The 21,997-nt window shown below is 41.7% G+C and overlaps 1 protein-coding gene across 2 annotated transcripts in view; it reads left to right on the plus strand.

Annotated features, from left to right (window-relative positions):
• Positions 1-21,997, plus strand: part of RNF144A (ring finger protein 144A) — a 101,327-nt gene that overhangs the window by 55,915 nt on the left and 23,415 nt on the right. For both annotated transcript variants that reach the window (XM_008065125.2, XM_021716094.1), the window contains exons 3-4: positions 19,679-19,783; positions 19,941-20,001. In XM_008065125.2, the coding sequence (XP_008063316.1) occupies positions 19,679-19,783; positions 19,941-20,001 (166 nt within the window). The remainder of the gene's footprint in view (positions 1-19,678; positions 19,784-19,940; positions 20,002-21,997) is intronic.

Here is a 21,997-nt window from a genome sequence, read left to right on the forward strand (position 1 = left end):
AAACAAAACTTTCTTCAAACTATTAAAAAGCAAAAAGTTTGCTTCTGAATTTAACCAGTTTTACATGGATGGTGTGGGCAGCCTGCCAGTGAAGTTTTCAAATGTCTCTTTTACAATCTGCCACTCAGTCTTTCCTACCCTTTTGCACAAGGCATGTTTCTCCTTCTTACCATATTTTTCAGACTTTATTTCATTTATGTCTCATTATCTTCTTGGGATGTAGGTACAGCAAATATTTTCATCTCTGTTTTGTTAGGTAAGGAGACTAAGCTTTAAAAACAGTCGAGTCTTTTGCTTTCTTGTTTATGCTCAACTCAGATTTCCTTTAAGGGCAGAAGAATCTCTGGCTCTTTCTTTCTCCACCAAGCAGGTAGTTTAGTGCAGGACTCAGAAAAGCTAATCAATAAAGGCTCAGGGATTAAATGAAGTGAATTGATCTTAATACTGTCCTTGAATCCAAGAAATACACCTCTTTAAAGTCCCAGGAAAATAGTTCAACCTGGAGGAAATTGCTTTTAACGTTTTTTCTGAGATAGGGAAGAATGAGGTGGAGAGAGACCTCCATCCAATTAACACAATGAATGGGGCTTATTGTCATTTCTGGATAGACCTGGATAGTTGAGCCTGCCAAGATGGATTAGATAATAAGCTTTATGCAAAATCACCCCCTCTTACCCTGAAGGGATGGCTTCCCTACCTATTGAATAGCATTCCTCTGCTGAAAGTGCCCTGGGGTTGGTTTGTTTTCTTTGTAGTCACCTGCCTGCTGTCATTCTTCCTGGCCTTTTGGCCTGGGCTTTTGTTGTTGTTGTTTTGGTTTTCAGTTTCTAGAGAATTCTAGTAAAAACTGATAACCAAAATGAGTGCCTGAAGCAAAAGCCTCAGTCAATTGAGGTTAATTGAGTCAACGTTAGGGCACATGGGGAAACCCAAGCCACCAACACATCTATGGCAATTTTTCCAAAGAAAATTTCAGGTGTCATATTGATACAGTTCCTTCAAGGAGGGGAGGGCATGTAGGAAGAGGGGCGAGGTAGGTGATAAGGAAAATGAGATTAGTTAGTGCCCAGTAACTCTTACATTTTACTTAAGATAAGGTGAAAGTTTGAAGAGAAAACAGAGTAAAGGAAAAATCAGTTATGCAGATGTCTCTGGTTAGGTGGAAGAAATTAGTGACCTCATCTTGTCTTTGTTCTGCACCTGGGAAGGTAAGTTTGTAATCTACGTTACCAGACATTTTTAGCTTGGAAGCCAACAAACTTGAGTTTTAGGTGGCAGACTTAGATTGTAAACCTGTAGTTAAAATTGGCATGGCCCTGTTTACAACTGGCCAGCAAAAAATTTTCTTCTGAACGATCTGTGGGGGCTGTCCTTCATATACGCCTGAGGGCTTTTCCTTTCCTGGAATCTGGCTGATGGATCTTGCCAGTAAGAACTATTCATTTGGAAGAGGATGTTACATGACTGAGCCTCCAGGCTTAACTTTCCCTTTCACATAAGGATTTTTTGGGGGGGGGTCCTCAGATTTTTTTTTTCCTTTAAAAAACAAATAAGCAACTCTAATGTAGACCAAAAGCTTAAGCTTAAGTCAATGGATGCAAAAGGAAGAGAAGCTAGTGCTGTTTTCTCAAAGAGGGATTGCTAAAAAAAATACCAAGGAACAGTAAAACAGTTGCGATTTTTTTCACAACTGCTTATTAAAAATTCAAATGTAGCCGGGCTCGGTAGCTCAGCCTGTAATCCCATGCCTTTGGGAGGCTGAGGTGAGTGGATTGCCTGAGTCTGTGGGTTCGAGACCCGCCTGGGCAACTTGGTGAGACCTCGTCTCTACAATAAATCAAAAATCAGCCGGGCGTGGTAGCACGTGCCTCCTACTTGGAAAGCTGAGGCGGCAGGATCGCCGGAACCCAGAGGGTCGAGGCTGCGATGGCCGGCAGCAGCCACTGCACTCCAGTCTGGGTGACAGAGTGAAACTCCAACTCAAAAAAAAAAAAAAAAATTCAAATGTTGAAAATAGTTCAACTTCTATCTGTAGCTCCCTATAGCATGAAGAGAAGCAAGCACCTGTGTGTTGGCAGATTGAGAAGCGAGGAAGTGTCCCGGCAGTGATCTCTTTGGTGACGCACCTTCCCCCCATCTGTGTAGGCTCCAGGTCATCTCAAGCCATGGCAAGTCATAGGGAGAAGCCCAATGCCTTTGGTCATAGAAGTCACAACTGTTCTTTTCCTGGGGGACAGACATGGGAAGGTAGAAAACTGTAGGACTGAAAGACTCTTTCAAAAATAGTCACAGCTGGGCTCGGTGGCTCAGCCTGTAATCCCGCACCTTTGGGAGGCTGAGGTGAGTAGATTGCCTGACCCGCCTGGGCAGGCGAGACCTCATCTCTACAATAAATAAAAAAAATTAGCCGGGCGTGGTAGCGCACACCTGTAATTCCAGCTACTCAGAAGGCTGAGGCAGAAGGATCGCCGGAGCCCAGCAGGTCGAGGCTGTGGTGGCCGGAAGCGGCCACTGCACTCCAGTCTGGGCGACAGAGTGAGACTCCAACAAAAAAAAAAAAAAAAAGTCACTACAGAATTACAGTGAAATGCTGAAGTAGATTTATCTCAAGGAGGACAAGACTGGAGAAGAAAGTATGACATTTGGTGTCAGACATCCCTGCACTGAAATGTCAGCTCTATTTCTGACCTTAGCAGGCCTCATTTACCCCATCTGTATAATGGAGATAAAAATAGTTTACCTCGAAATTCAAATCAGAGAACATATGTAAAGTACCTGTCATGTGGTAGGCAGTCAGCAGGCCTAGTTCCTTCTCATTTTGCTTCTAAGTTTGGATTTAGAACTGCAGGAATAAAAAAAGATTTTGGGCAGCTTTTTACAGACTTATGTTATGAGCAACATTTGTCCTAAAAGATGCACTAAAAAATGAGTTTTGGCCAGGCATAGTGGCTCATGCCTATAATCCCAGCACTTTGGGAGGCCGAGGCGAGACAATTATTTAAGCCCACTAGTTTTAGACCAGCCTGGGCATCATAGTGAGACCTTATCTCTACAAAACAAACAAACAAAAAACCTGTGGTTCAATGGGTTTGCAAAATACTGCGGGCTGTGTCCCTGTCTATCCCTCTCCCACTCTCCTCCATCAAGACAGTCTGGGTACCCAAGACCAGGAGGAAAACATTGAAAACTCTAACTAGAGACAAACTGTCCATTTAACTTGCACATCCCACATTTATTTGAGCAAAAGGATGTTTGCCTACCAGTTACCAACATGGCACTGCCCTGAAGCATGTTCCCGGGGCTTTCTTTGCCTGCAGGTTGCCTAGTGGCTTTAGTGAGAGTTCAGAGGTCTTCTTTGTGATTCTAAAGAGGTCTCAGAGAACTTTTGCATCAAAGCCTAGGCCCTGTGCCAGGTTTTGGGGGATTTGGAAGTGATGAGAGCCACCAGAAATCTCAGACAGTTCTGTTTTGCCTGAGTGTGAAATGAAACTTTAAACAGCCAAATGTAAAGCTGAACATTTGTGTTTTAAACAATGAAATGTAAGTATAGTCAATGATTTCTGTGCTGAAGTACTGGCAGAGGAGAAAGGGTTGTGGACACTTAAAGCAAATAAGGCAACCCCAATCCTACCATGAGAGCCAAACCCATGTTCATTGTGTCAATCAGGGATGCAGCCCATGTGTAGAGTGGCCCAGGAAATTACTTACAACAGGCCAAAATCTAAAATGTAGAAGATGTTTTAAGTTGACATGGGACAATATCAGAGCCATTTTGGTCTCCCCTTTATTTGTGGCATTTGATAGTTAGAATGTTTATGTTGTTTTATTGCTGGCAATGTTGTTTCTAGCCTGACAGCTACTAGAATTAGAGATAATACGCTCATCCCAAAAATGGGGTCACGTGAGAATGAAAAAGCGAGTTATTGTGGCCCCATCCCAAGTCGTAGGCCCCCCAATTATCTGGAAAGGTGTAAATGACTACTTTTCTATTAGTCCTTAAAAAAAAAATCTAGTGACAATTGTTTTTTAACCATGACAATATTGAATAAGCCAAATAAAACTTTTTTTTTCTTTGAGCTAGAATTTAATATGTTCTGATACTAGCTGTTTCTTGGTCATTAGGAATTTTGTAATTAGAACCCAGATAACAAGGTTTTGACAAATAAACACGAAAAATTGTTACTTAAAAATGTAACTTTCTAACCGGCTCGGTGGCTCAGCCTGTAATCCCGTGCCTTTGGGAGGCTGAGGTGAGTGGATTGCCTAAGCGCGTGGGTTCGAGACCCGCCTGGGCAGCGAGACCTCATCTCTACAATAAATCAAAAAACCAGCCGGGTGTGGTAGCGCATGCCTGTAATTCCGGCTACTTGGAAGGCTGAGGCGGAAGGATCGCTGGAGCCCAGCAGGTCGAGGCTGCGGTGGCTGGGAGCAGCCACTGCACTCCAGTCTAGGCGACAGAGTGAGACTCCAACTCAAAAAAAAAAAAAAAAATGTAACTTTCAGTAGACAAAACTTTTTTCACGCAATACATAACTATAATAAAAGTGACCCTTAGCAGCTGAAATAAAAAGTTGGTACCAACTGGTTGTTCAAGTTGTGTGATTGAATACAACTCGGGGCTTAAGCTACCTTCTAACTACATGATTTTTAGAAAGCGACTTACCTTCTCTGAGCCTTGGTTTCTCCATCTCTAAAGTATGATCAACCTCATGAACAAGTTAAATGAGATAATGTGTGTAAAGTATTGAACATTCGCCTGCCTGGTGATGGGTAATACAGATATCATTTCTTTTGCTTCCTGCACATTGGCAAGATCATTCATGTGATGTGCTATGGAAAAGCTATGTAGACATAGGCCAAGCTCCTGGCTGTTTCACTTTTTGGGAAATAAGATGTTAACTCATTCGTAACCGCTGATGTGTATTTACGTCATTCCAAAGTCTATTCCTCATTGCCGCTGACATGCATTCATGTCGTTCCAAATTATGTTCCTGGTTGCCACTAAATGTGAATTTACGTCTTTTCAAATTCTGTTTCTGAATGCTGTAACGTTGTCATATGTATGTGTTATTATATTTTTCTTGAAAATAAATAATGAGGCAAAGAGAAAGTTAATTGAGACAACTGATATCGAGTGTTTGATGTTGTTATTGATTTATGCAGTTGGTAAAAATTGCAAGTTGGTCATTATTTTGTTGTGATTAGTGTTGTATATTTGTATTTTGATATTTCAGGGCTTTCATACTTCAATGTTAAAAATAATTTACCATAATTATGGAAAATGGAGAAATATATACTGATGAGATCTCTGAGGTTGAAGGTGAATCCAGTGAATTTATTAGTGAGTGAAACAGATAGTGATATAATGATACAATGTAAACAAAGAAATATAATGCAGATAATCCATGACAGTAAATTTGGTACTGGTGAGAACGAATCAGACATTGAGTGTACAAAATATGATCCAAAAAGAAACTTGGAAGTGTTTCTTGGTAATCCAGGTGACAAGGTATTTACAAATGATCTTCAAAGTACAAGTGAAGTTGTCAGACTATTTATTGAAGATGATTTTATAGAAATGATTGGAACTGAAACTAACAAGTATTATGATCAGATGCACCTCAGGTATAAATGTCCAAAGACTAAAAAAAGTGGAGTAACACTAGTGTCCAAGATGAAAAAATTTCTAGCATTAAATATTTTGATGACACAAGTGAAGGAAGCCACAATACATGATTATTGGTCAACACATCTGTCAATTGCAATGACTTTCTTTTCAAAGACAATGACACAAAATAGATTACTACCAATTTTTGCATTTTTCCAATAATGCAGAAATGCAGTCAAATCCAAGCAGATTATACAAAATTGAACTCATAGTAAATTATGTTTTAAATGAGTTCAAAACTGTGTACAAACCTGAACAAGAACTTTCCTTGGATGAATCCATCATACCTTATTGTGGAAGACTGTCTTTTTGGGTTTATAATCTGAATAAAAATATAAAGTACAGAATGCTAGTCAGCGTGGTGTCCGAGGCAAATACTGGATATGTCTGCTACTTTCAGCTGTATTATGAAAAACGGTGACAATTTAGAAAAGATCGTTTCACTTGTGCTTAATGACCGAAGTTTGCAGCAAACCAGCTTCAGATTTTTTTTTATTTTCACTCACTCTCAGTATTAGAAAAATGAACAATTTGCCCGTCACGAATGTGTTAAGCTGGTTGTGGAGATGGCCTTCCTTTGCATATCTTTATATCCCTGTCAGCTTTGCATTATGTATTCTGTGCATAGTGATGCTGGTTCATGCACATGGCGGATATGTATTCATTTGCATTTTTAACCCTTGTTGAACACCTGGCTTGTGCCAAGGTTCCTGAATATATAGGTGAGGTAAAATCCTTGTCTTCCCTGATCCCTGGATCAGGAAGAGATACAGATGTGAGTCTGCAGTCTCTAGGGGTGTGAAGTGCTAAATTTACAGTGTGGGTAAAGTTATGTTACACCACAGAAAGAACAATGGATCACCTGATGGTATCCCAGAAGGCTTCAGGGGTCTCTGATTAGCTCCTAGAAAAAATATGAAGAGCTACCTCATCGGGACCAGCAAAGGAAAAGGGATGTCACAGTGTGATGGGTTCAGATTGGGAGGGCTCTGGTAAGGTTTCTACCTGTTTCTAAAGCATAACAGTGACATACAGTCATGTGCCACATGGCAATGTTTTGATCAACGGCAGACTGAATGTATGATGTGGGCCCATAAGACTCTAACGGAGCTAAAACATTTCTTTCACCTGTAATTACTATATCATACTTTTTGTTGTTATTTTAGAGTGTATACCTACTTATAAAAAAATGAGTTAACTGCCTTTCAGGAGGTATTTCAGAAGAAGGCATTGGTATCAGAGGAGATGACAGCCCTGTACTTGTTATTGCCCCTGAAGGCCTGCCAGTGGGACAAAATGTGGAAGTGGAAGACAGTGATATTGATTATTCTAACCCTGTGTAGGCCTAGTGTAATGTGGTAGCCCCAAATCTGAGAAGGCTTGTGCATAATGTTTACTTATTCCAAAGAAGTCACCCGGAGGTCCGGCAGGGAGAGACTTTGATTTATTACACTTAAGGGAGGGTCACCAACGGCAGTGGGTTGGTGACGATGAAAGAATTTGCGCCTCAAGACAGCACAGCAAACAGCTTTATAATCAAGCAAGTTCATTCAAATTCCTATACAATGTTGGCAATCACATTGATTAAGAGTGATGACTACATTGTCTTTAGGTTGCCGAGTTCCCTGCATCCCATGACTCCTTAACCCCATGACTTGTTACAGGGAATATGCATATTCTACAGAGACCAGCCTTGGCCAGGGACTGTTCCTTGGGAGAGGGACAGAAAGAAGTCAGATATGGGGGAAAGAGGCAATGTCTGGACACTTACTCCACAGCCTAGACTAATGCGTGTAAGTTTAAGAAAAAAAACCAAATAAACTTAAAAGTAGAAAAGCTTTTAGAATAAAGATCTAAAGACAAAAAATTTGTACAGCTGTACAATGTGTTGTTTTTAAGCTAACTTATTAAAAGAGACAAAAAGTTAAAAATGAAAAAGTTTGTAAAGTGAAAAGTTACAGAAAGTCAAGCTTAACTTATTATTGAAGAAAGAAAAATATTTTTTATAGATCTAGTGTAGCCTAAATGAAGAGTATTTATAAAGTCCACAGTAATGTATCATAATGTCCTAGGCCTTCACATTCACTTACCACTCACTGCCACACCATTGTAATCTTTTGTAACATACTTTTTCTGTACTTTTTCTATCTTTAGATGTGTTTAGATACTCAGATACTTACCATTGTGTCACAGTTGCCTACAGTAGTCAGTACAGTAACCTAGGAGCAATAAGCTGTACCTTCTAGGCTATTATTCTAGGTGTGTAGGAGACTGTACCTTCTTGGTTTGTGTTAATGTACTTTGTGATGTTCACTCAGCGACAGAATCACCCAAGGATGCGTTTCTCGAACTGTATCTCTGCCATTGCACGATGCCTAACTGTTATTGGCAGGGACTAGCACAGCAGCATAGATGTAAGCAAACCTGGGAGAGAGCAGCATGCTTTGTCATCTGTGAAGTGGCCTCTCTGGGCCTTCCTCCAGTCATCCACCTCTACATCAGGCTAGAGCCACACAGGGCATTGGAAAGTTGGGATTTAGAGAGGGAGTGCATTTTCCCTCGATACCCACTTTTCTGCACATCCTTATTTGGCCATTGTGTAGGGATCACATGTTAGGGTAGACCGAGCAGTCAACTATAAAATCATGAGTGTCATTTAGTTTTCAGATTGACTCTGCTGTTCGTGAAAAGGGAACCTTGGGCAAGTCCCTTGACCTCCCTGTCTTCTCTTATTTCCTTTTCTAGGAAAGGAAAGTGGAACTCTAGTCTCTGAGCTCTGGGGTTACATGGACTTTGTCATGTGCCTATCCCACTCCAGTCTTGTGCATCTACTCAGATTCTTCATGCACCGTGTGCAGCTTATATCAAGAAGAGGCCTTTCAACCTGATCCAGAGACAATGGGTCTCTTCGTCGTAGTAGCAAAATGGTGGTGGCAACAGATATCACTTGTCCATAAGTAAAGAAAGAAGTCTCTTTCAGTAGTTCCTGTGGGATATAAAGGACACTTCCTTTCCCAGGAAATAACCTAGCTTATTGCTACATTCACTGATCCTGCCTCTGGAGCTGGTGAGCTGGAATCTACCCACTGGCTTAGAACCTAGCCTGAATATAGGGCCCAGTCCATCAGATTACATGGCAATGAAGGGCAGGAGAGGTTCCTGAAAGGAACCCAGGATGTTTCTTGAAAGAGGGCAAACTGCTAGGCTCGGTGGCTCAGTCTGTAATCCCGCGCCTTTGGGAGGCTGAAGTGAGTGGATTATCTGAGCCTGCAGGTTTGAGACCCGCCTGGGCAGCAAGATCTCATCTCTACAATAAATAAAAAAATCAGTTGGGCGTGGTAGCGCATGCCTGTAATTCTGGCTACTTGGAAGGCTGAGGTGGAAGGATTGCCGGAACCCAGCAGGTCGAGGCTGCGGTGGCCGGGAGCGGCCACTGCACTCCAGTCTCGGCGATAGAGTGAGACTCCAACTCAAAAAAAAAGAAAGAAGGCAAACTATGCCTCTACTTTTAACTTGGAAGGTATCCTCTATGGTAAGGAACTTCCTGAGTGAAAATGTCCGGGGATAATCTGGACCCTGCCTTTCTCTATCGAGCTTCATAACTCAATTTCGTATACTCTTCCCCACGTTTTCAATCTCCTAGGCTCAAACGATCCTAAACTGCAGTACCTTGAAGCTTCTAAACTTTTCTCATATCTGGGCTTAAATTTATAATAACATTTCATACTGTGTTGTGAGCCATACCCTCCACTGAAGGAACTTTTTAAGAGCCTAAATTTTACTTTGTTTTGTTTTTCCATTAACTTGGGCACCTAGTGGCCCTGAAGAAAAAAATAGGTGTTGCTTGAACATTTCACACTTGCATCCTAAGTGGCTTCATAAGAGTGAGATGTTCTTAGTAAGAATGAGATGTTCCTCTTTCTGTTATTTTTATGATTACAACTGCTGCTGCTACAGTTCTGTCTCTGCCTGTTCTGTGCGATGTGTCTAAGAAATCAGATTCATCAGATGAGGAAACTAAATCTCTTTCTTACCATGTGAGATCAGCCTGCTGGGATAAGAGTGAATCCTAGGAAATAGTTTTCAAAGTGTTCTTTAGCTCCGGGTCCTTTTGTTCAAATGAAAGTCTGCAGGAAAGCCTACAACATGTAGAATGGTTGAAACCAGGCTTGCTCTTTCATTGTGGAGTTTAGGGATCAAGAACCCAACTGGTGGTCTCTGCCCTGCGTGCTGGCTCCTGGCTCCTGGGGGTTCTGAGGAACATGGACTTCCATGGGAAATAGACCCGAGACCTCTCCTCTGAGGTCTGAGTGGCTCAGAGGTGAGTGAGTCCCACACTCAGGGTTGCCTCTTCTAGGCAGAGAGCCTCATTCTGCTCTTGGTTCTCCAGATGAGAAAAAGGCTCACTTGGAGGTGGGGTGTCCCAGTGCGTGGGGTGAGTTCCAGGGCTGAGAAAGGACCAGAAGTCTGAGTTTTCCAGTTGCCAAGATGCCTGCAAAGTAAGGAGCCACTTCTACAAGTCCTCTCTGTGTTCCTTGTGTGCAGGATGACTTCCTGACCTGCACCTGATGGTGCCTGGACCCCTCGGATTCTCTGCTGACATCACTCACAGGGTATAATCAGAAAGCTTTTCATTTTTATCTCTGGTCTTTAGGGTCCTTCTAAAACTTTACCTTATTGATAAAGCAAATAGGGAATAACATTTGTTGATGGCCCTTGATATACCAAGTGCCTTGCTGTATCTTCTCGCTTCTCATGAATGCCTGTGAAATAAGCAGAATTTGCCATCTCATGTAAAGGATGCTACAGCTCAGAAAGATGAAGCGGCTCTCTCTAGAACATCTGCTGGGTATGCCTGACTCTATTGCATGTCCTCCTTGCATTAAAACCTGCTACTCTCCCCCCCCAAACACGTGGTATTGATGAACTGAAATACTATTAGGAAATTTCACATACCCTAATTTACACACACACACACACACACACACACACACACACACACACACACACACACACATACAGGTATTTTCAATGATGTCATTTCTTTAATCAAAAGAATGTTCTCCTAGTGATGCCCTAAAAATGGCAACATGGGTGTTATTTTGCACCTCAAGACAACATAGCAAACAGCTTTATAATCAAAGAAGTTAATTCAAATTCCTATGCAGTGTTTGCAATCACATTGATTAAGAGTGATGACTACATTGTCTTTAGGTTGCCTGGTTCCCTGCATCCCATGACTCCTTAACCCCATGACTTGTTACAGGGAATATACATATTCTGCAGAGACCAACCTTGGCCAGGGACTGTCTAGCAAGGTCTAAAGGGCTGCTCTGGAGGCATTTGCACACTCCACCCTCAGTCAAGGTCAAAGAATAGCTTTGTCTTACCCCCCAACTCACAAGACTGGCACCTTCTTACCTGGAGAGGAAACTTGGGATCCACTTTCTCCCTGCCCATTTGTGAAGTTGACTCTTGAGGCCCTGTCTCAATCCCAAGCTTAGATTCCACAGTCTCTGCTACCCAGAATGTATCCCAGAGCCTGGATGAAGCAGAACAGCTTGATGAGGGACTGGAGCTGTCAGAGTTCATGCACCTTACTCCTAGCAGAGGACTTCACTCAGAGCCTATGGATGCTTCCGTTACAGCTTTGTCAAACCTGATCCAGAGTATTTAAAATGCTACAGACACAGAGGATAAAGAGTTCTGTGTGCAATTACCAAGAAACAACAACTGATACTCTGACAGCACAGGATAAATAAACCAGAGCATCGCGGCCAATGCTGCAGAATGCTAACCATAGTTTCGCGCTTGCCACCAGGACCTGTGTGATGAAAAGGGGAATCCACTTTCTTTATGTTGAAAGGCAGGAGAGGGTTATGTCCTTGTGTATCTTGCTTCCACTGCCTACACTGACCTCAGAGGAAAGTTCTGGGTCCAGCAAACCCTAACCCTTGCTGGTTTGTACAGGTGGGTATTCCTGGCGCTCCAAGCCCTGGCTCCTTGACTGCATCCCTTCCCCCTGGGGCCATGCCAGCAGCCACTGTGCTTGCTCTATGGTCTGTCTCCCCAGAGCCTCGTCCTCCCTTCCCTGTCCTTGGCTTCCTGGTCCAATCATATCCTTTAAATTAGACACTTGTTCTTTTTTAAGTGGGACCCAGGAGTGGCCTATGTCATGGAGTGGTGCTGTCTCCCCACTAGAAATGAGATCTTGTTAAAGGTCCTTAAGAAAATGCTAACTCCTAATAATGGCTTTGCTCAGAAACTTAGCAAAGTCTAAAGGGCTGCTCTGGAGGCATTTGCATGCCCCACTCTCAATCATGGCCAGAGAATATCTTTGTCTTACCCCCCAACTCACAAGACCCTGGCACCTTCTTTCCTGGAAGGACACTTGGGATCCACTTTCTCCCTGCCCGTTTGTGGAGTTGACTCTTCTTCTCAAAAACAGCCTCACTATTTACTTTCAGGAGGCCTATCTAGGACCTACTGTAGTCAGAGGTCTGGAACCCTACCCCAATACTGGTAAGATACCCCCGTGGGTACATTTATTGGTCTCCCCAACCCCTTCTTATATAGGAGGTTAAAAAAGCAAACTAATTCTTAGTTTTCCCATTTGATGGAATGATCTTCAGTCCTCTAGAATATTCAGATCTTCCTAAAAGAGACTGAATTAAGGAAGTGTCACTCTTTTTCAATTTAACTCTCTGGTATTATGCATTCTGGGCACATACTCACATTGTCACATACTCGGACTCTCAAACTCTTCATACGCTTGTGTTCCTTTCTCTCCCATGTCCTCTTAAATCCACACACACATTATCCCATAAACACAGTCGTTCTACCTCCAGTAATAGATTGAACCAGCGTTTTTCCTGCCTAGACTTTTAACAGCCCTCAACACAGTACACTTGCTTAGCCACTGTAGATATGCCTTTCACTCAATTTCACAGCCTTAGTACAGAGTAAATAAATATTTGTTGAGGGGATGGAATGGTCAAGTGTCTGCATGTCCCTGCCTCTGATGTTTAATGTTATTTGCATTCACACCCTCCTACAACAATGCCTCCCTTTAGCATTCATTCCACTGGGAGGTCTCTGTGATGAAGCCTTGGTTGGGTTAAATATGAACTTTTGCTCCTCTGTGACTCTGAGTTTTCATATTCAACAAGTAGGATGAACAGAATGTGCCACCCACACCCCCAGTGCTTCTCTTGCAGCTTGTTTGGAGACTGAGAGTCGGAGCTCAAGTTCCTTGCTGAGGAGGGAAGGGTGCATCCTCTCCACATCCTTCCCTCTCAGCCAGCCCAGCACCACCTCCAAGAGGTCAGGAGAAGGGAGTTGGATGGTTTGCTGTGAAAATGGAAGAAAACATAGCTTCCACATCAATGTCTTTATTTTGTGGCCGAAGAAGAGCAAGGACAAGCAGAGCCGAGCCCCCACAAAGCTGAACAGGCAGTTGTGAGAACAGAATGACCCTCCTTCTTTTGATCAGTGGGCACATGACTGTGTGTGCAAGCCTCCTTGGAAACATTCACGGTTTAATGGTTGCTTGCATGGTAAAGCTGCAGGCTGAGCTAGGTGGTGGTCACTTCTTTATCCTCGAACTGCTGTCTTTTGACCACTTCCCCTAAGCCTGGGTGACACAGTGCCCTGGTTGAGAACCATTAGCTTAACCCTATAAACAGGTTTCCCTGCCCATTTAGGTTCATTATCATCCTACCCAGAGTGGGTTCTTACAAAACAACCTTTTTTTTTTCTTTGAGTTGGAGTCTCACTCAGTCACCCAGACTGGAGTGCAGTGGCACACTCATGGCCACCCCATTGTGGATCTGCTGGACTCTGGCAGTCCTTACACCTCAGCCTTCCAAGTAGCCAGAACTACAGGCACACACTACTACACCAACTAAGTTTTGATTTTTTTATTGTAGAGATGAGGTCTTGCCATGTTGTCCAGGCTGGTCTCGGACCCGCAGGCTCAGGCAATTCACTCACCTCGGCCTCCCAAAGTACTGGGATTACAGGCTGAGCCACTGAGCCCAGCCTAAAACAACCTTTTGATGACATTAAATCCTCTCCAGATACTCAGCACGGTTCCGGCTACTTCCCAGTCCCATTTCACACCATGTGCTTTCTACAGTCCACCAAGGGTCAGATACTTTGGTCTCAAGCACACCACTTCTTGTCCAACCAGCATACCTTTGTCCTGATAGTTGTTTGTCTTGAACGGACTCAGCATTGAAATGGATAGTTTCTTCCCTTTGTAATGAATTGACTAAACAGCATCTGTATCTTTCCTTAGCCCTGCTACCATGCATTGCTCCTGTGGGCTTCTGATGGTTGTGGAATGAGGGCTTTCTGAGTCCCATCCAGGTGCTCAATGCTAGCTGACTTGGTTGACTTGAAAATCTCAGACAAGTGACAGCCACATAACTGACAACTTCCCACTAGGAGCTCTTGAAAGAGAGCATTTTAACACCATATCTCTCAGTTCACATCTTTACTGAGCATCTACAATCATGAGCTACTCTGTGAGGGCCTGTGAGGACTACAGAGAGGTACAGAGTCATTATCGCTCACCTCATCCAGAGTGTGGGGAGCAAATGTGCACTAATACAGTCTGTGAGTGGTAGAACTTCCAGGAGAGTATGTTGCTTTTGATGAGTGAGTGTGGCCATTCCATTTTGGACTAATCAGCTGGAAGGCTTTTTGGTGATGGGAATTTTGCATGGGTAGAATAAGGTGGATAGGCTGAGGATATAGTAAGGGATAAAAGTAACTAATATAAAAGGAGCTAATATTTGTTGAGGCCCTACTTTATGTGGGGCAAAATCAGCCTTTCCAACAAGGTACTGTCTGCAGGGTAGAATCATTGTCTTGTTCTGTAGTTGAGGGAAACTAGTCTTAGAAACATTAAGAAAAAGGCCCAAGGTAATGCTGGGAAGCAGAACACTGCTCTTAACCCAAAGCAGCTGGGTGAGAAGTCAGCCATCCTCCTCTACAGTACACCTGATCTTTAGCAAAGCTGTAGCAGAGACCGCAGGTTTTGTTTGTTTAGGAGACTGTGGCTCTCATGGTTTGACAGGTGCAGAGAGTACACGTAGATGAGAGCTTTTTTTTTTTAAGATGTAAAGTCTGTTTTGTTTTTTTTTAATTCCAATAATTTGATAGAAGCAAACTTCATATGTTGAACTTTCTGATATGTGCATGAAGTCACATTCCCACTTTCCTGAGGCAGTGGTCTTTGCCAGAACATACCCTGTGGAGTTTTCCTGGTGGTTTGCTCCAGGTTCCCAAAGCCACCCAGTGAGAGAGCTTTGGAGTATCTCCAGGAGGCTGTCCTCATAAGGCTGTGCTGGGGTCCTTCGTATAGCTTCTTTGATGACAGCGCTGTGGCCTTCCAGCCTGCAGAGGACCCAGATCACCAGTTCAGTTGTCCTGCAGTAGCAGTGTGTAGTTAACACATCTCTGCCTCAGGGCTCCAGCTCTTCTTCTGGAGTGCGAAGGAATGTCTGTAACCAGGTGTCTGGTTATTCTGTGCATATTTCATTTATCTGTATGTCCATCCACTCACCATCTTTCTATCGGCACAGCACTGATTCATCACTTCCTATTTAGCAGCACTCTGTTAGGTGCAAGGAATAGGAAGATAAATAATTAACAGTCCTTGCTTTCAAAGAACTCTCATCTAATAGAGGAGAAACATAAACAGGTCATTGATCGTTGATGACTTTAGAAAGGCTAAGAAAAACTCTTGGGGAGTACGGCAGCAATATTCTGGAGTACCACTGTCCTGGGAAGTGGAACTGTGGAGTGGTTCTTTTTCTATCTGCCAAGCTTATCCCACAGGATTGGGAACCGAGGCTCTGTGAGATGTATACCCTTGCTAAAAACACATGTCTGGCAAGTGGGTGAACTAGGAGTCAAAGCCAGCTCTCTGATTCCAGTGTCCTTATGCCTTTAACACTGTCCGTGGGGTCCCACTGCTTTAATTGGGATCTGCCTGCATATAATCTTTTGTAAATTGTGGATTCCTGGTGAGCACATTTGAGCACAGTTTCTCCTGCTTTGAGAGTCATCAGTAGCCAACAAGCCTTTGTGTAGAAAGAAAACCAGCAAAATTCAGACTTGCAGTAGTTTTAGGCGAGGCAGTTATGTCTCTGTGGACCACTCTATTTGGCAGGAAACTTCTGACGCACTGGAGGTGTATTAGCAAATCAGCAGTGTTGTCTCCTCATCAGGTTTCAAAGAGTTGGAAGCCAAAGTGGAAAATTAAATGCCTGGAACATTCCGTGGCTCTTGCCCCCCTTCTTGCCTTTGTGCGGCTGATGCCTTCTTTTTCCTTGGAATGCTTTTGTTTCTCTCGCCAACTTTTCATCTCCAAGAAGCCTTCCCGTGACCCTACCTAGGTGGGACCCCTCCTCTCTACCCCACAGTGGCCTGTTAGATCCTCCTACCACCCAAGGGGGTGGTCTCATTAGAGCACTGAGCATACTGTATGATAATAATTACCTGAGCACACATCTTTTCCCCACCCGGGGCTGTGAGGGTCGTGATGTCTTGAGTCATCTTTGCACTGGCAGCATGATGAACATGTAAAGATGTTCTCTGGGTTGACTCAGACTTTGCTAGTTTAAAGTACACGGGATTCTTTTTTCTACACAAGAGTTTATAAGGTAGAAGAAAATAATAAATAACTGCTTATGAAAGAGTTATTTTAAAAAATAAATTTTATTGCATATATCTGATGTTTACAACATGATGTTATAGGATACATATAGATAGTAAGATGGTTATTATAGTGAAGTAAATTAACATATCCATCATTTCACATAGTTACTATTTAGGTGCCAAGAACAGCTAAAATCTTATTTAACTAAACTCTCTGATATGGTACTACTGTATTGACTTTAGCCCTCATACAGTACATGCGATCTCTAAATGTGTTCATCTAAAGGTTCTCAATTGGGGAGAAAGTAAGCAAAAAATTAAAAAGCAAGCAAAAAGATTCTACCCACTTTGGAATCAGACACACAAGGGTTTGAATCCTAGTGCCTCTAGTTTGACAGTTCTTAACTTCCCAGCCTTGGTTTTCTCATGTAAATGGGAGAGATAATATCTTACCCAATTCTTGTAGCCACAGTGTTCACTGGGCTAGCATAGGTAAGGTGATTGACATAGAGTCTGGTACTTAGAAGGTACTTGATTACTTTTATCTATAATTAATCTGATAGTAGGTAAATATAACAGTATCTGCTTTTAGACCGTATTTTACAGTTCTTCTGTTTACCTTTTTTTCCCCGCTCATTTCAAGACATCTTTTTGCTATTAGATTGAAAAACATAGCTTGTTAGTCATGACCCACTTTACATCTGGAAGAAGTCTGGGCTTGTTTTGATGGATGCAAGGTCATCCACTTGGATCTTCATCTTTCTTTATTTAGTAAACACATTGATATTCCCAGAACATAATCATTTTGCAAATTGCGCAGATAGATGTATTCTGATGACATAGAATGTCTGCTCTTGGGTAGCTTTCAGCCAGACATGACTCACTGCTTGTTACCATATGCAGGCTCTTGAGCAGTAACATGTGGAGACTTCCCCAGGGTGTACATGTCACACCAGTTTTGATTGTTGTATTTTGCCTCTTAGGAAGAATAATGTTCTATCATTATATACTGCTCTGCACAATATTGTGAGCGTTTTCAGCGTTGTATTGGTTTAAGGCATTCTAGTATTCTCCAAAGAATTAATTTAAACAAACTTAATTATAGAAAGTAAAACAATTATCTTGTTGCTTTGGTTTTGGGGTTTTTTTGTTTTGTTTTCCCAGTATCTATAACTGTAAGAGAGATATCAGACAGATAGACAAACAAGAGGTAACATCAGCCACTATGTACTTAACTGGTGCTGTATACCAGGAATTGTGCTAGTTACTTTGTATACTCTATTTCTTACTGTTACAAAAACCCAGCAAGATGGGCATCTCTCTTTTATTTTTGAAGGAGCTGTGGTCCTAACTCTGTCTAGATGGACAAGTATTGCTTGAGTCTGTCTGACTCCAAATCCTATGGTCTTTCTCTCTCCTCATGTTGCACCCCGCCATAAACAGGACATTCCACTTAGCTGCCAACTGTAAACAGGCCATTGTTGCAACATTTTACCACTCTACTAAAGCACAGCATTGCCCCATAGCAAATCATCTGATGTTACCCCAAGCCAGGCTGCAGCCCTGATGGAGACTGGGTGTGATCCTTTCTTTTTCTCTGTCCCTCCTTCCTTCTGGGAATAGGTCATTGCTTTGGTTTTCATGAATTTACCTCTGAAAACTCTGTCCTCTTGTGTCTTAAAGAGAACTCCAAGACTGGGCTCATTCATACTGACTACTCAGAGAGCTCTTGTCACAAACTGTGGGTTGGCAAAATGTAGACGTATATGTGAATAATCTAAGTTCAAGTTTAATGAAAATCATCATCGCCCAAGCAGATCAAAAGAATACAGACTAGGACAACGTAGGGCTTAGCCTGGAGCTGCCAACATTGTAATTTGCACTTGAAGTTATAAGTCTTGTGAAAAGCTTGGGAAAATTGCTCTTTTTGAGAATTACCTCAATTTCTATTTTTTAAAAGAAATTTCTATCTAGAGTCTTTAATGAATGAAATATTCTGGTTTGCTAGGATGGGGAGAATTACTCATTTAGATCAAATTATTCTTTATGTATCAAGCACATACTCCTTTCAGTGTATTCTTCTAAACTCTTTATTTTGTGTACAATTCCTATAACCTCACTGTAAGGTAGATTGAATCACCCTAAATTACCAATCAGGAAACTGAAGATGGTAGAAAGAGATTAATAGACTTGTTCTAAACATAGAAATAGTAGGAACTGCAGTTGGATTTTAATTTAGGTCCATTCATTATGATAACTGTGCATTCTTGTAATAATATGGATTATACATTTGTGGGGGGAGGTAGCAGCTGAGCAAACATAGTTCATGAGCTTTTCTTGATGAATTGCTATTATATTTTAATACTGTTATTATAATATTATAGTAGTGTTGCTATTATGCACCTGAAATATTATACTGTGGCCATGATTAGAGTTGATTTGGAGATGCTTTTGAGGGATTTTACATCATTTTTTCTACCAATGCTTTTTGAGTTCTTACATAAGCTCTTCAAAGTTTGTCTCTAGTCTCTTGGTAGTGAGCCTACCTGGGGAAGGCCATATCTTTTCTTCTCATTGTTGTTAGTAGCATACTTTTCAGGGAAACACTAGATTTCTAAGACTAATAGACTTTGTAAAGCAAGAGTAAGTGCTGCAAAATCTTTTATATTAGCTCTACTTTGTGCCTTTCACTTGATCTTTTTTTGACTCACTGCAGATTTTAAGCACACTCCCAGGTAGGCAAGGTTGGTGACAAGTAAGTGAGGCATCACAGCTGAGGAATGCCAGATACACAGGTGTTCTCAGCAGGGAGAGCATAGGCATTTTGGCTGAGTAAGCTTGGGTTTGAATCTAGGCTCTGTTTTGCTATCTGGGTAGCTGGCAGGTTCCTTTTTTGGTGCCTCAGTTTTCACATCTGAAAAATGGAAGTCATACCTTTTTTTAAAGAATTTTTAGGATTAATGAGCCAATGAGGGATAAGAAGTTTAGTACAGTGCCCAACATCTTAAATGCAGTTGAGAAATATTACTTTCCAGCCTTTCTTACTGTCTTCTTGCTGTTAGAGTTCTTGGCTTTTGTGTTTGCTAAAGTTGTGTGCAGGGACCTAACCCACAGCGCTAGCTTTGTGAACTGGCATATAGTCCCTGGCACAGAATAGTTATCCCACAAATATTTGTTGAATGAATAAAACCTCTAAACCTCAAATTTGGTGGTTGCTATGGGCTACACAGTGAAAGTATACAGCTGTAATGGAACGATACGGTTAGCCATTTTTTTAGTGCATCACAGTTTCTTTGGCATTAAGTAAAGATGTTTATGAACATTTTTATGTTTTTCTTTCAGTGCCTGAAACAGTATGTTGAGCTCTTGATCAAAGAAGGATTAGAAACTGCAATTAGCTGCCCAGATGCTGCCTGCCCTAAACAGGGCCACCTACAGGAGAATGAGGCAAGTGCAAGTGAACAAATCGGGTTTGTTTTGATGTGTACTGGCAATGCATTGCTTAGCTTGTCAGGATAATGTGGTCCTGTTTGGGTTTACATTGATTTATATTCTGGTCCCAGCTTGTTATACTTCTTAATTTTATTTTATTTTTTTCCTTTAGATTGAGTGCATGGTTGCGGCTGAAATTATGCAAAGATATAAAAAGCTACAATTTGAAAGAGGTAGGTGCCCCAGTATATTCACCAGTTATGATTCCTATAACAGAATGTGGATAACTTTTAGAGAAGTTCTTTTGGTAGATATGATTGTACATCATTTGATAGGAGTGAAAAAGTTGACGTAAATTGAACTGAAATTCAACAGACTTTTTGAATTCTCTGAACAGCTCACAGTTTGAAGACATTAACTGGTGATCTGTTTGGTAGCAGGAAGAATTCATTTAACACAATTGGTTTACAGGGATTGAAGCTTCTGAGGGTGGCTTAAAGATGATGATGCTGATGAGGTATTGTTCTTCAGCCAACTTAAAGTCTAACGGTTTGAAGGCTACACTCTTAAACTGGTCCAAAGTTGAAAAGATGCAAAGGTTGGAGGGAGGACCTGAGGCTAAGCAAGATAGAAATTGCAACAAACACCATCCTAACAACAGAGTGTATGTGTCCTATGTATACGACTCACCGCATGGTCCAGGCCTAGAGAGTAGGTGCTGAGTGAATGATCGAGTCCTTTATCCCAGTGAATATCACAACAACCCTGCAAGCACATTTGTCATTATCTATATTATGCTCATATTCCAGAGAGGCTAACTGACTTGTCCTGTGAGTGGTTGGGGAACAAATCTCCTGTCCCTTAGCCATGACCTTTCCTGCTAGGCCCTGCGCCGCCCTCCTTACCTGAAGCAGACCTCAGGGTCCCTCGGGAGACGAGTATGGAGTGAATCAGCCAGTGTGTGTGCAAAGATGCTAAAATGTGTTAGCATTATTTTGGGGATCATATTTAAAGATTACAACATGTTGAATATTCAGGAGAGGTCTTCATCTTTGCTCTCTGAAGTACCCCGGATCACAAAATGATACCGTAAGGAATCTGAGGGCTCTATTTGGCCTTGTTTTTACATGTATTCTGGGCCTCCAGCTCATCTGCAAAAGAGCAGAGTAACAGATGTGTAGAATGCCATTGTGAGGACACTGCATGCGAATTATCACATTTGCAGCTTAGTTTGTGATCACTGAAGTCTGTTCTCCCTTCTCGTGCACTGGCACTCAAGTTCTTGCTTGTGTTAGGAGTTTGCCACTGAGATACAAGCCTGGGTGACGGGTTCATGTGAAAACACTGTCAGCTGGGAATGGAAGGCAGAATAGACCAAAGGAAAACATCCAGAGACTCCTACTGTGGCTGAATGCAGAGAGTTATTTTTTTTTTAATGTTTAAAAGAAATGCTAAAGATAGCCAGTGTGGTAGCATGTGCTGGTTGTCTCAGCTATTGAGGGGCTGAGTTGGAAAGATTGCTTAAGCCCAGGAGTTCAAGTCTAGTCTGGGCAATATAGCGAGACCCTCACAAAAAAAACCAATAACAACAATGTAGCCAACTTAAAAAAACACACAGGACATTGAAATTTGTTTTCAAGAACTTATCTAAGTGGCATGTATCATTTGCTTTGGAGCAATTTATAGCTTTGATACAAGTATAATGCCATTTGGTGCAAAAGTTAGTATGTGCAGCAATAAATTCATTAATTTAGTTTTCTGAGACTTTCAAGCTTTTCTGAAAATATTTTCCAGAAGAATCTTGACAGAAACTGACTGTTGTTTAGGTTACAAGAATATGAGCTTTCTGTGACACTGACTTTAATTTTAAAATGCAACTAGGTAAATTTTTCTACCTAATAATTTTAATAGTTATTTCCCTAGTACTTTGGCTGTGTCAAAAAAGCTTTTTTCTTTTCTTAACTTTTGCATAAACATGAAGTGAACTTGGCTTAGGTTAAAAAAAAAAAAACTCTCAAACCTATCACTTTAAAACATTTTACTAACATTATGTTAAAAGTTAAAAAAAAAAAAAAGGGGGATTCAGACTTAATACAACAAAAGACCTATCTAGATGAAATGTTTGATTGTCAGAGCTAAAATATAGCTGTGGATTATAGCCAATGCCTTGAACAAGCTTGGAGACGAGATCAGAAAGCAAATTTTGACTCGCTTCATGCCTCTAAAATC

Source organism: Carlito syrichta, unplaced genomic scaffold (genome assembly GCF_000164805.1).
Source record: "Carlito syrichta isolate Samal-C Ts95f unplaced genomic scaffold, Tarsius_syrichta-2.0.1 Scaffold308159, whole genome shotgun sequence".
Lineage (NCBI taxonomy): Eukaryota > Metazoa > Chordata > Mammalia > Primates > Tarsiidae > Carlito > Carlito syrichta.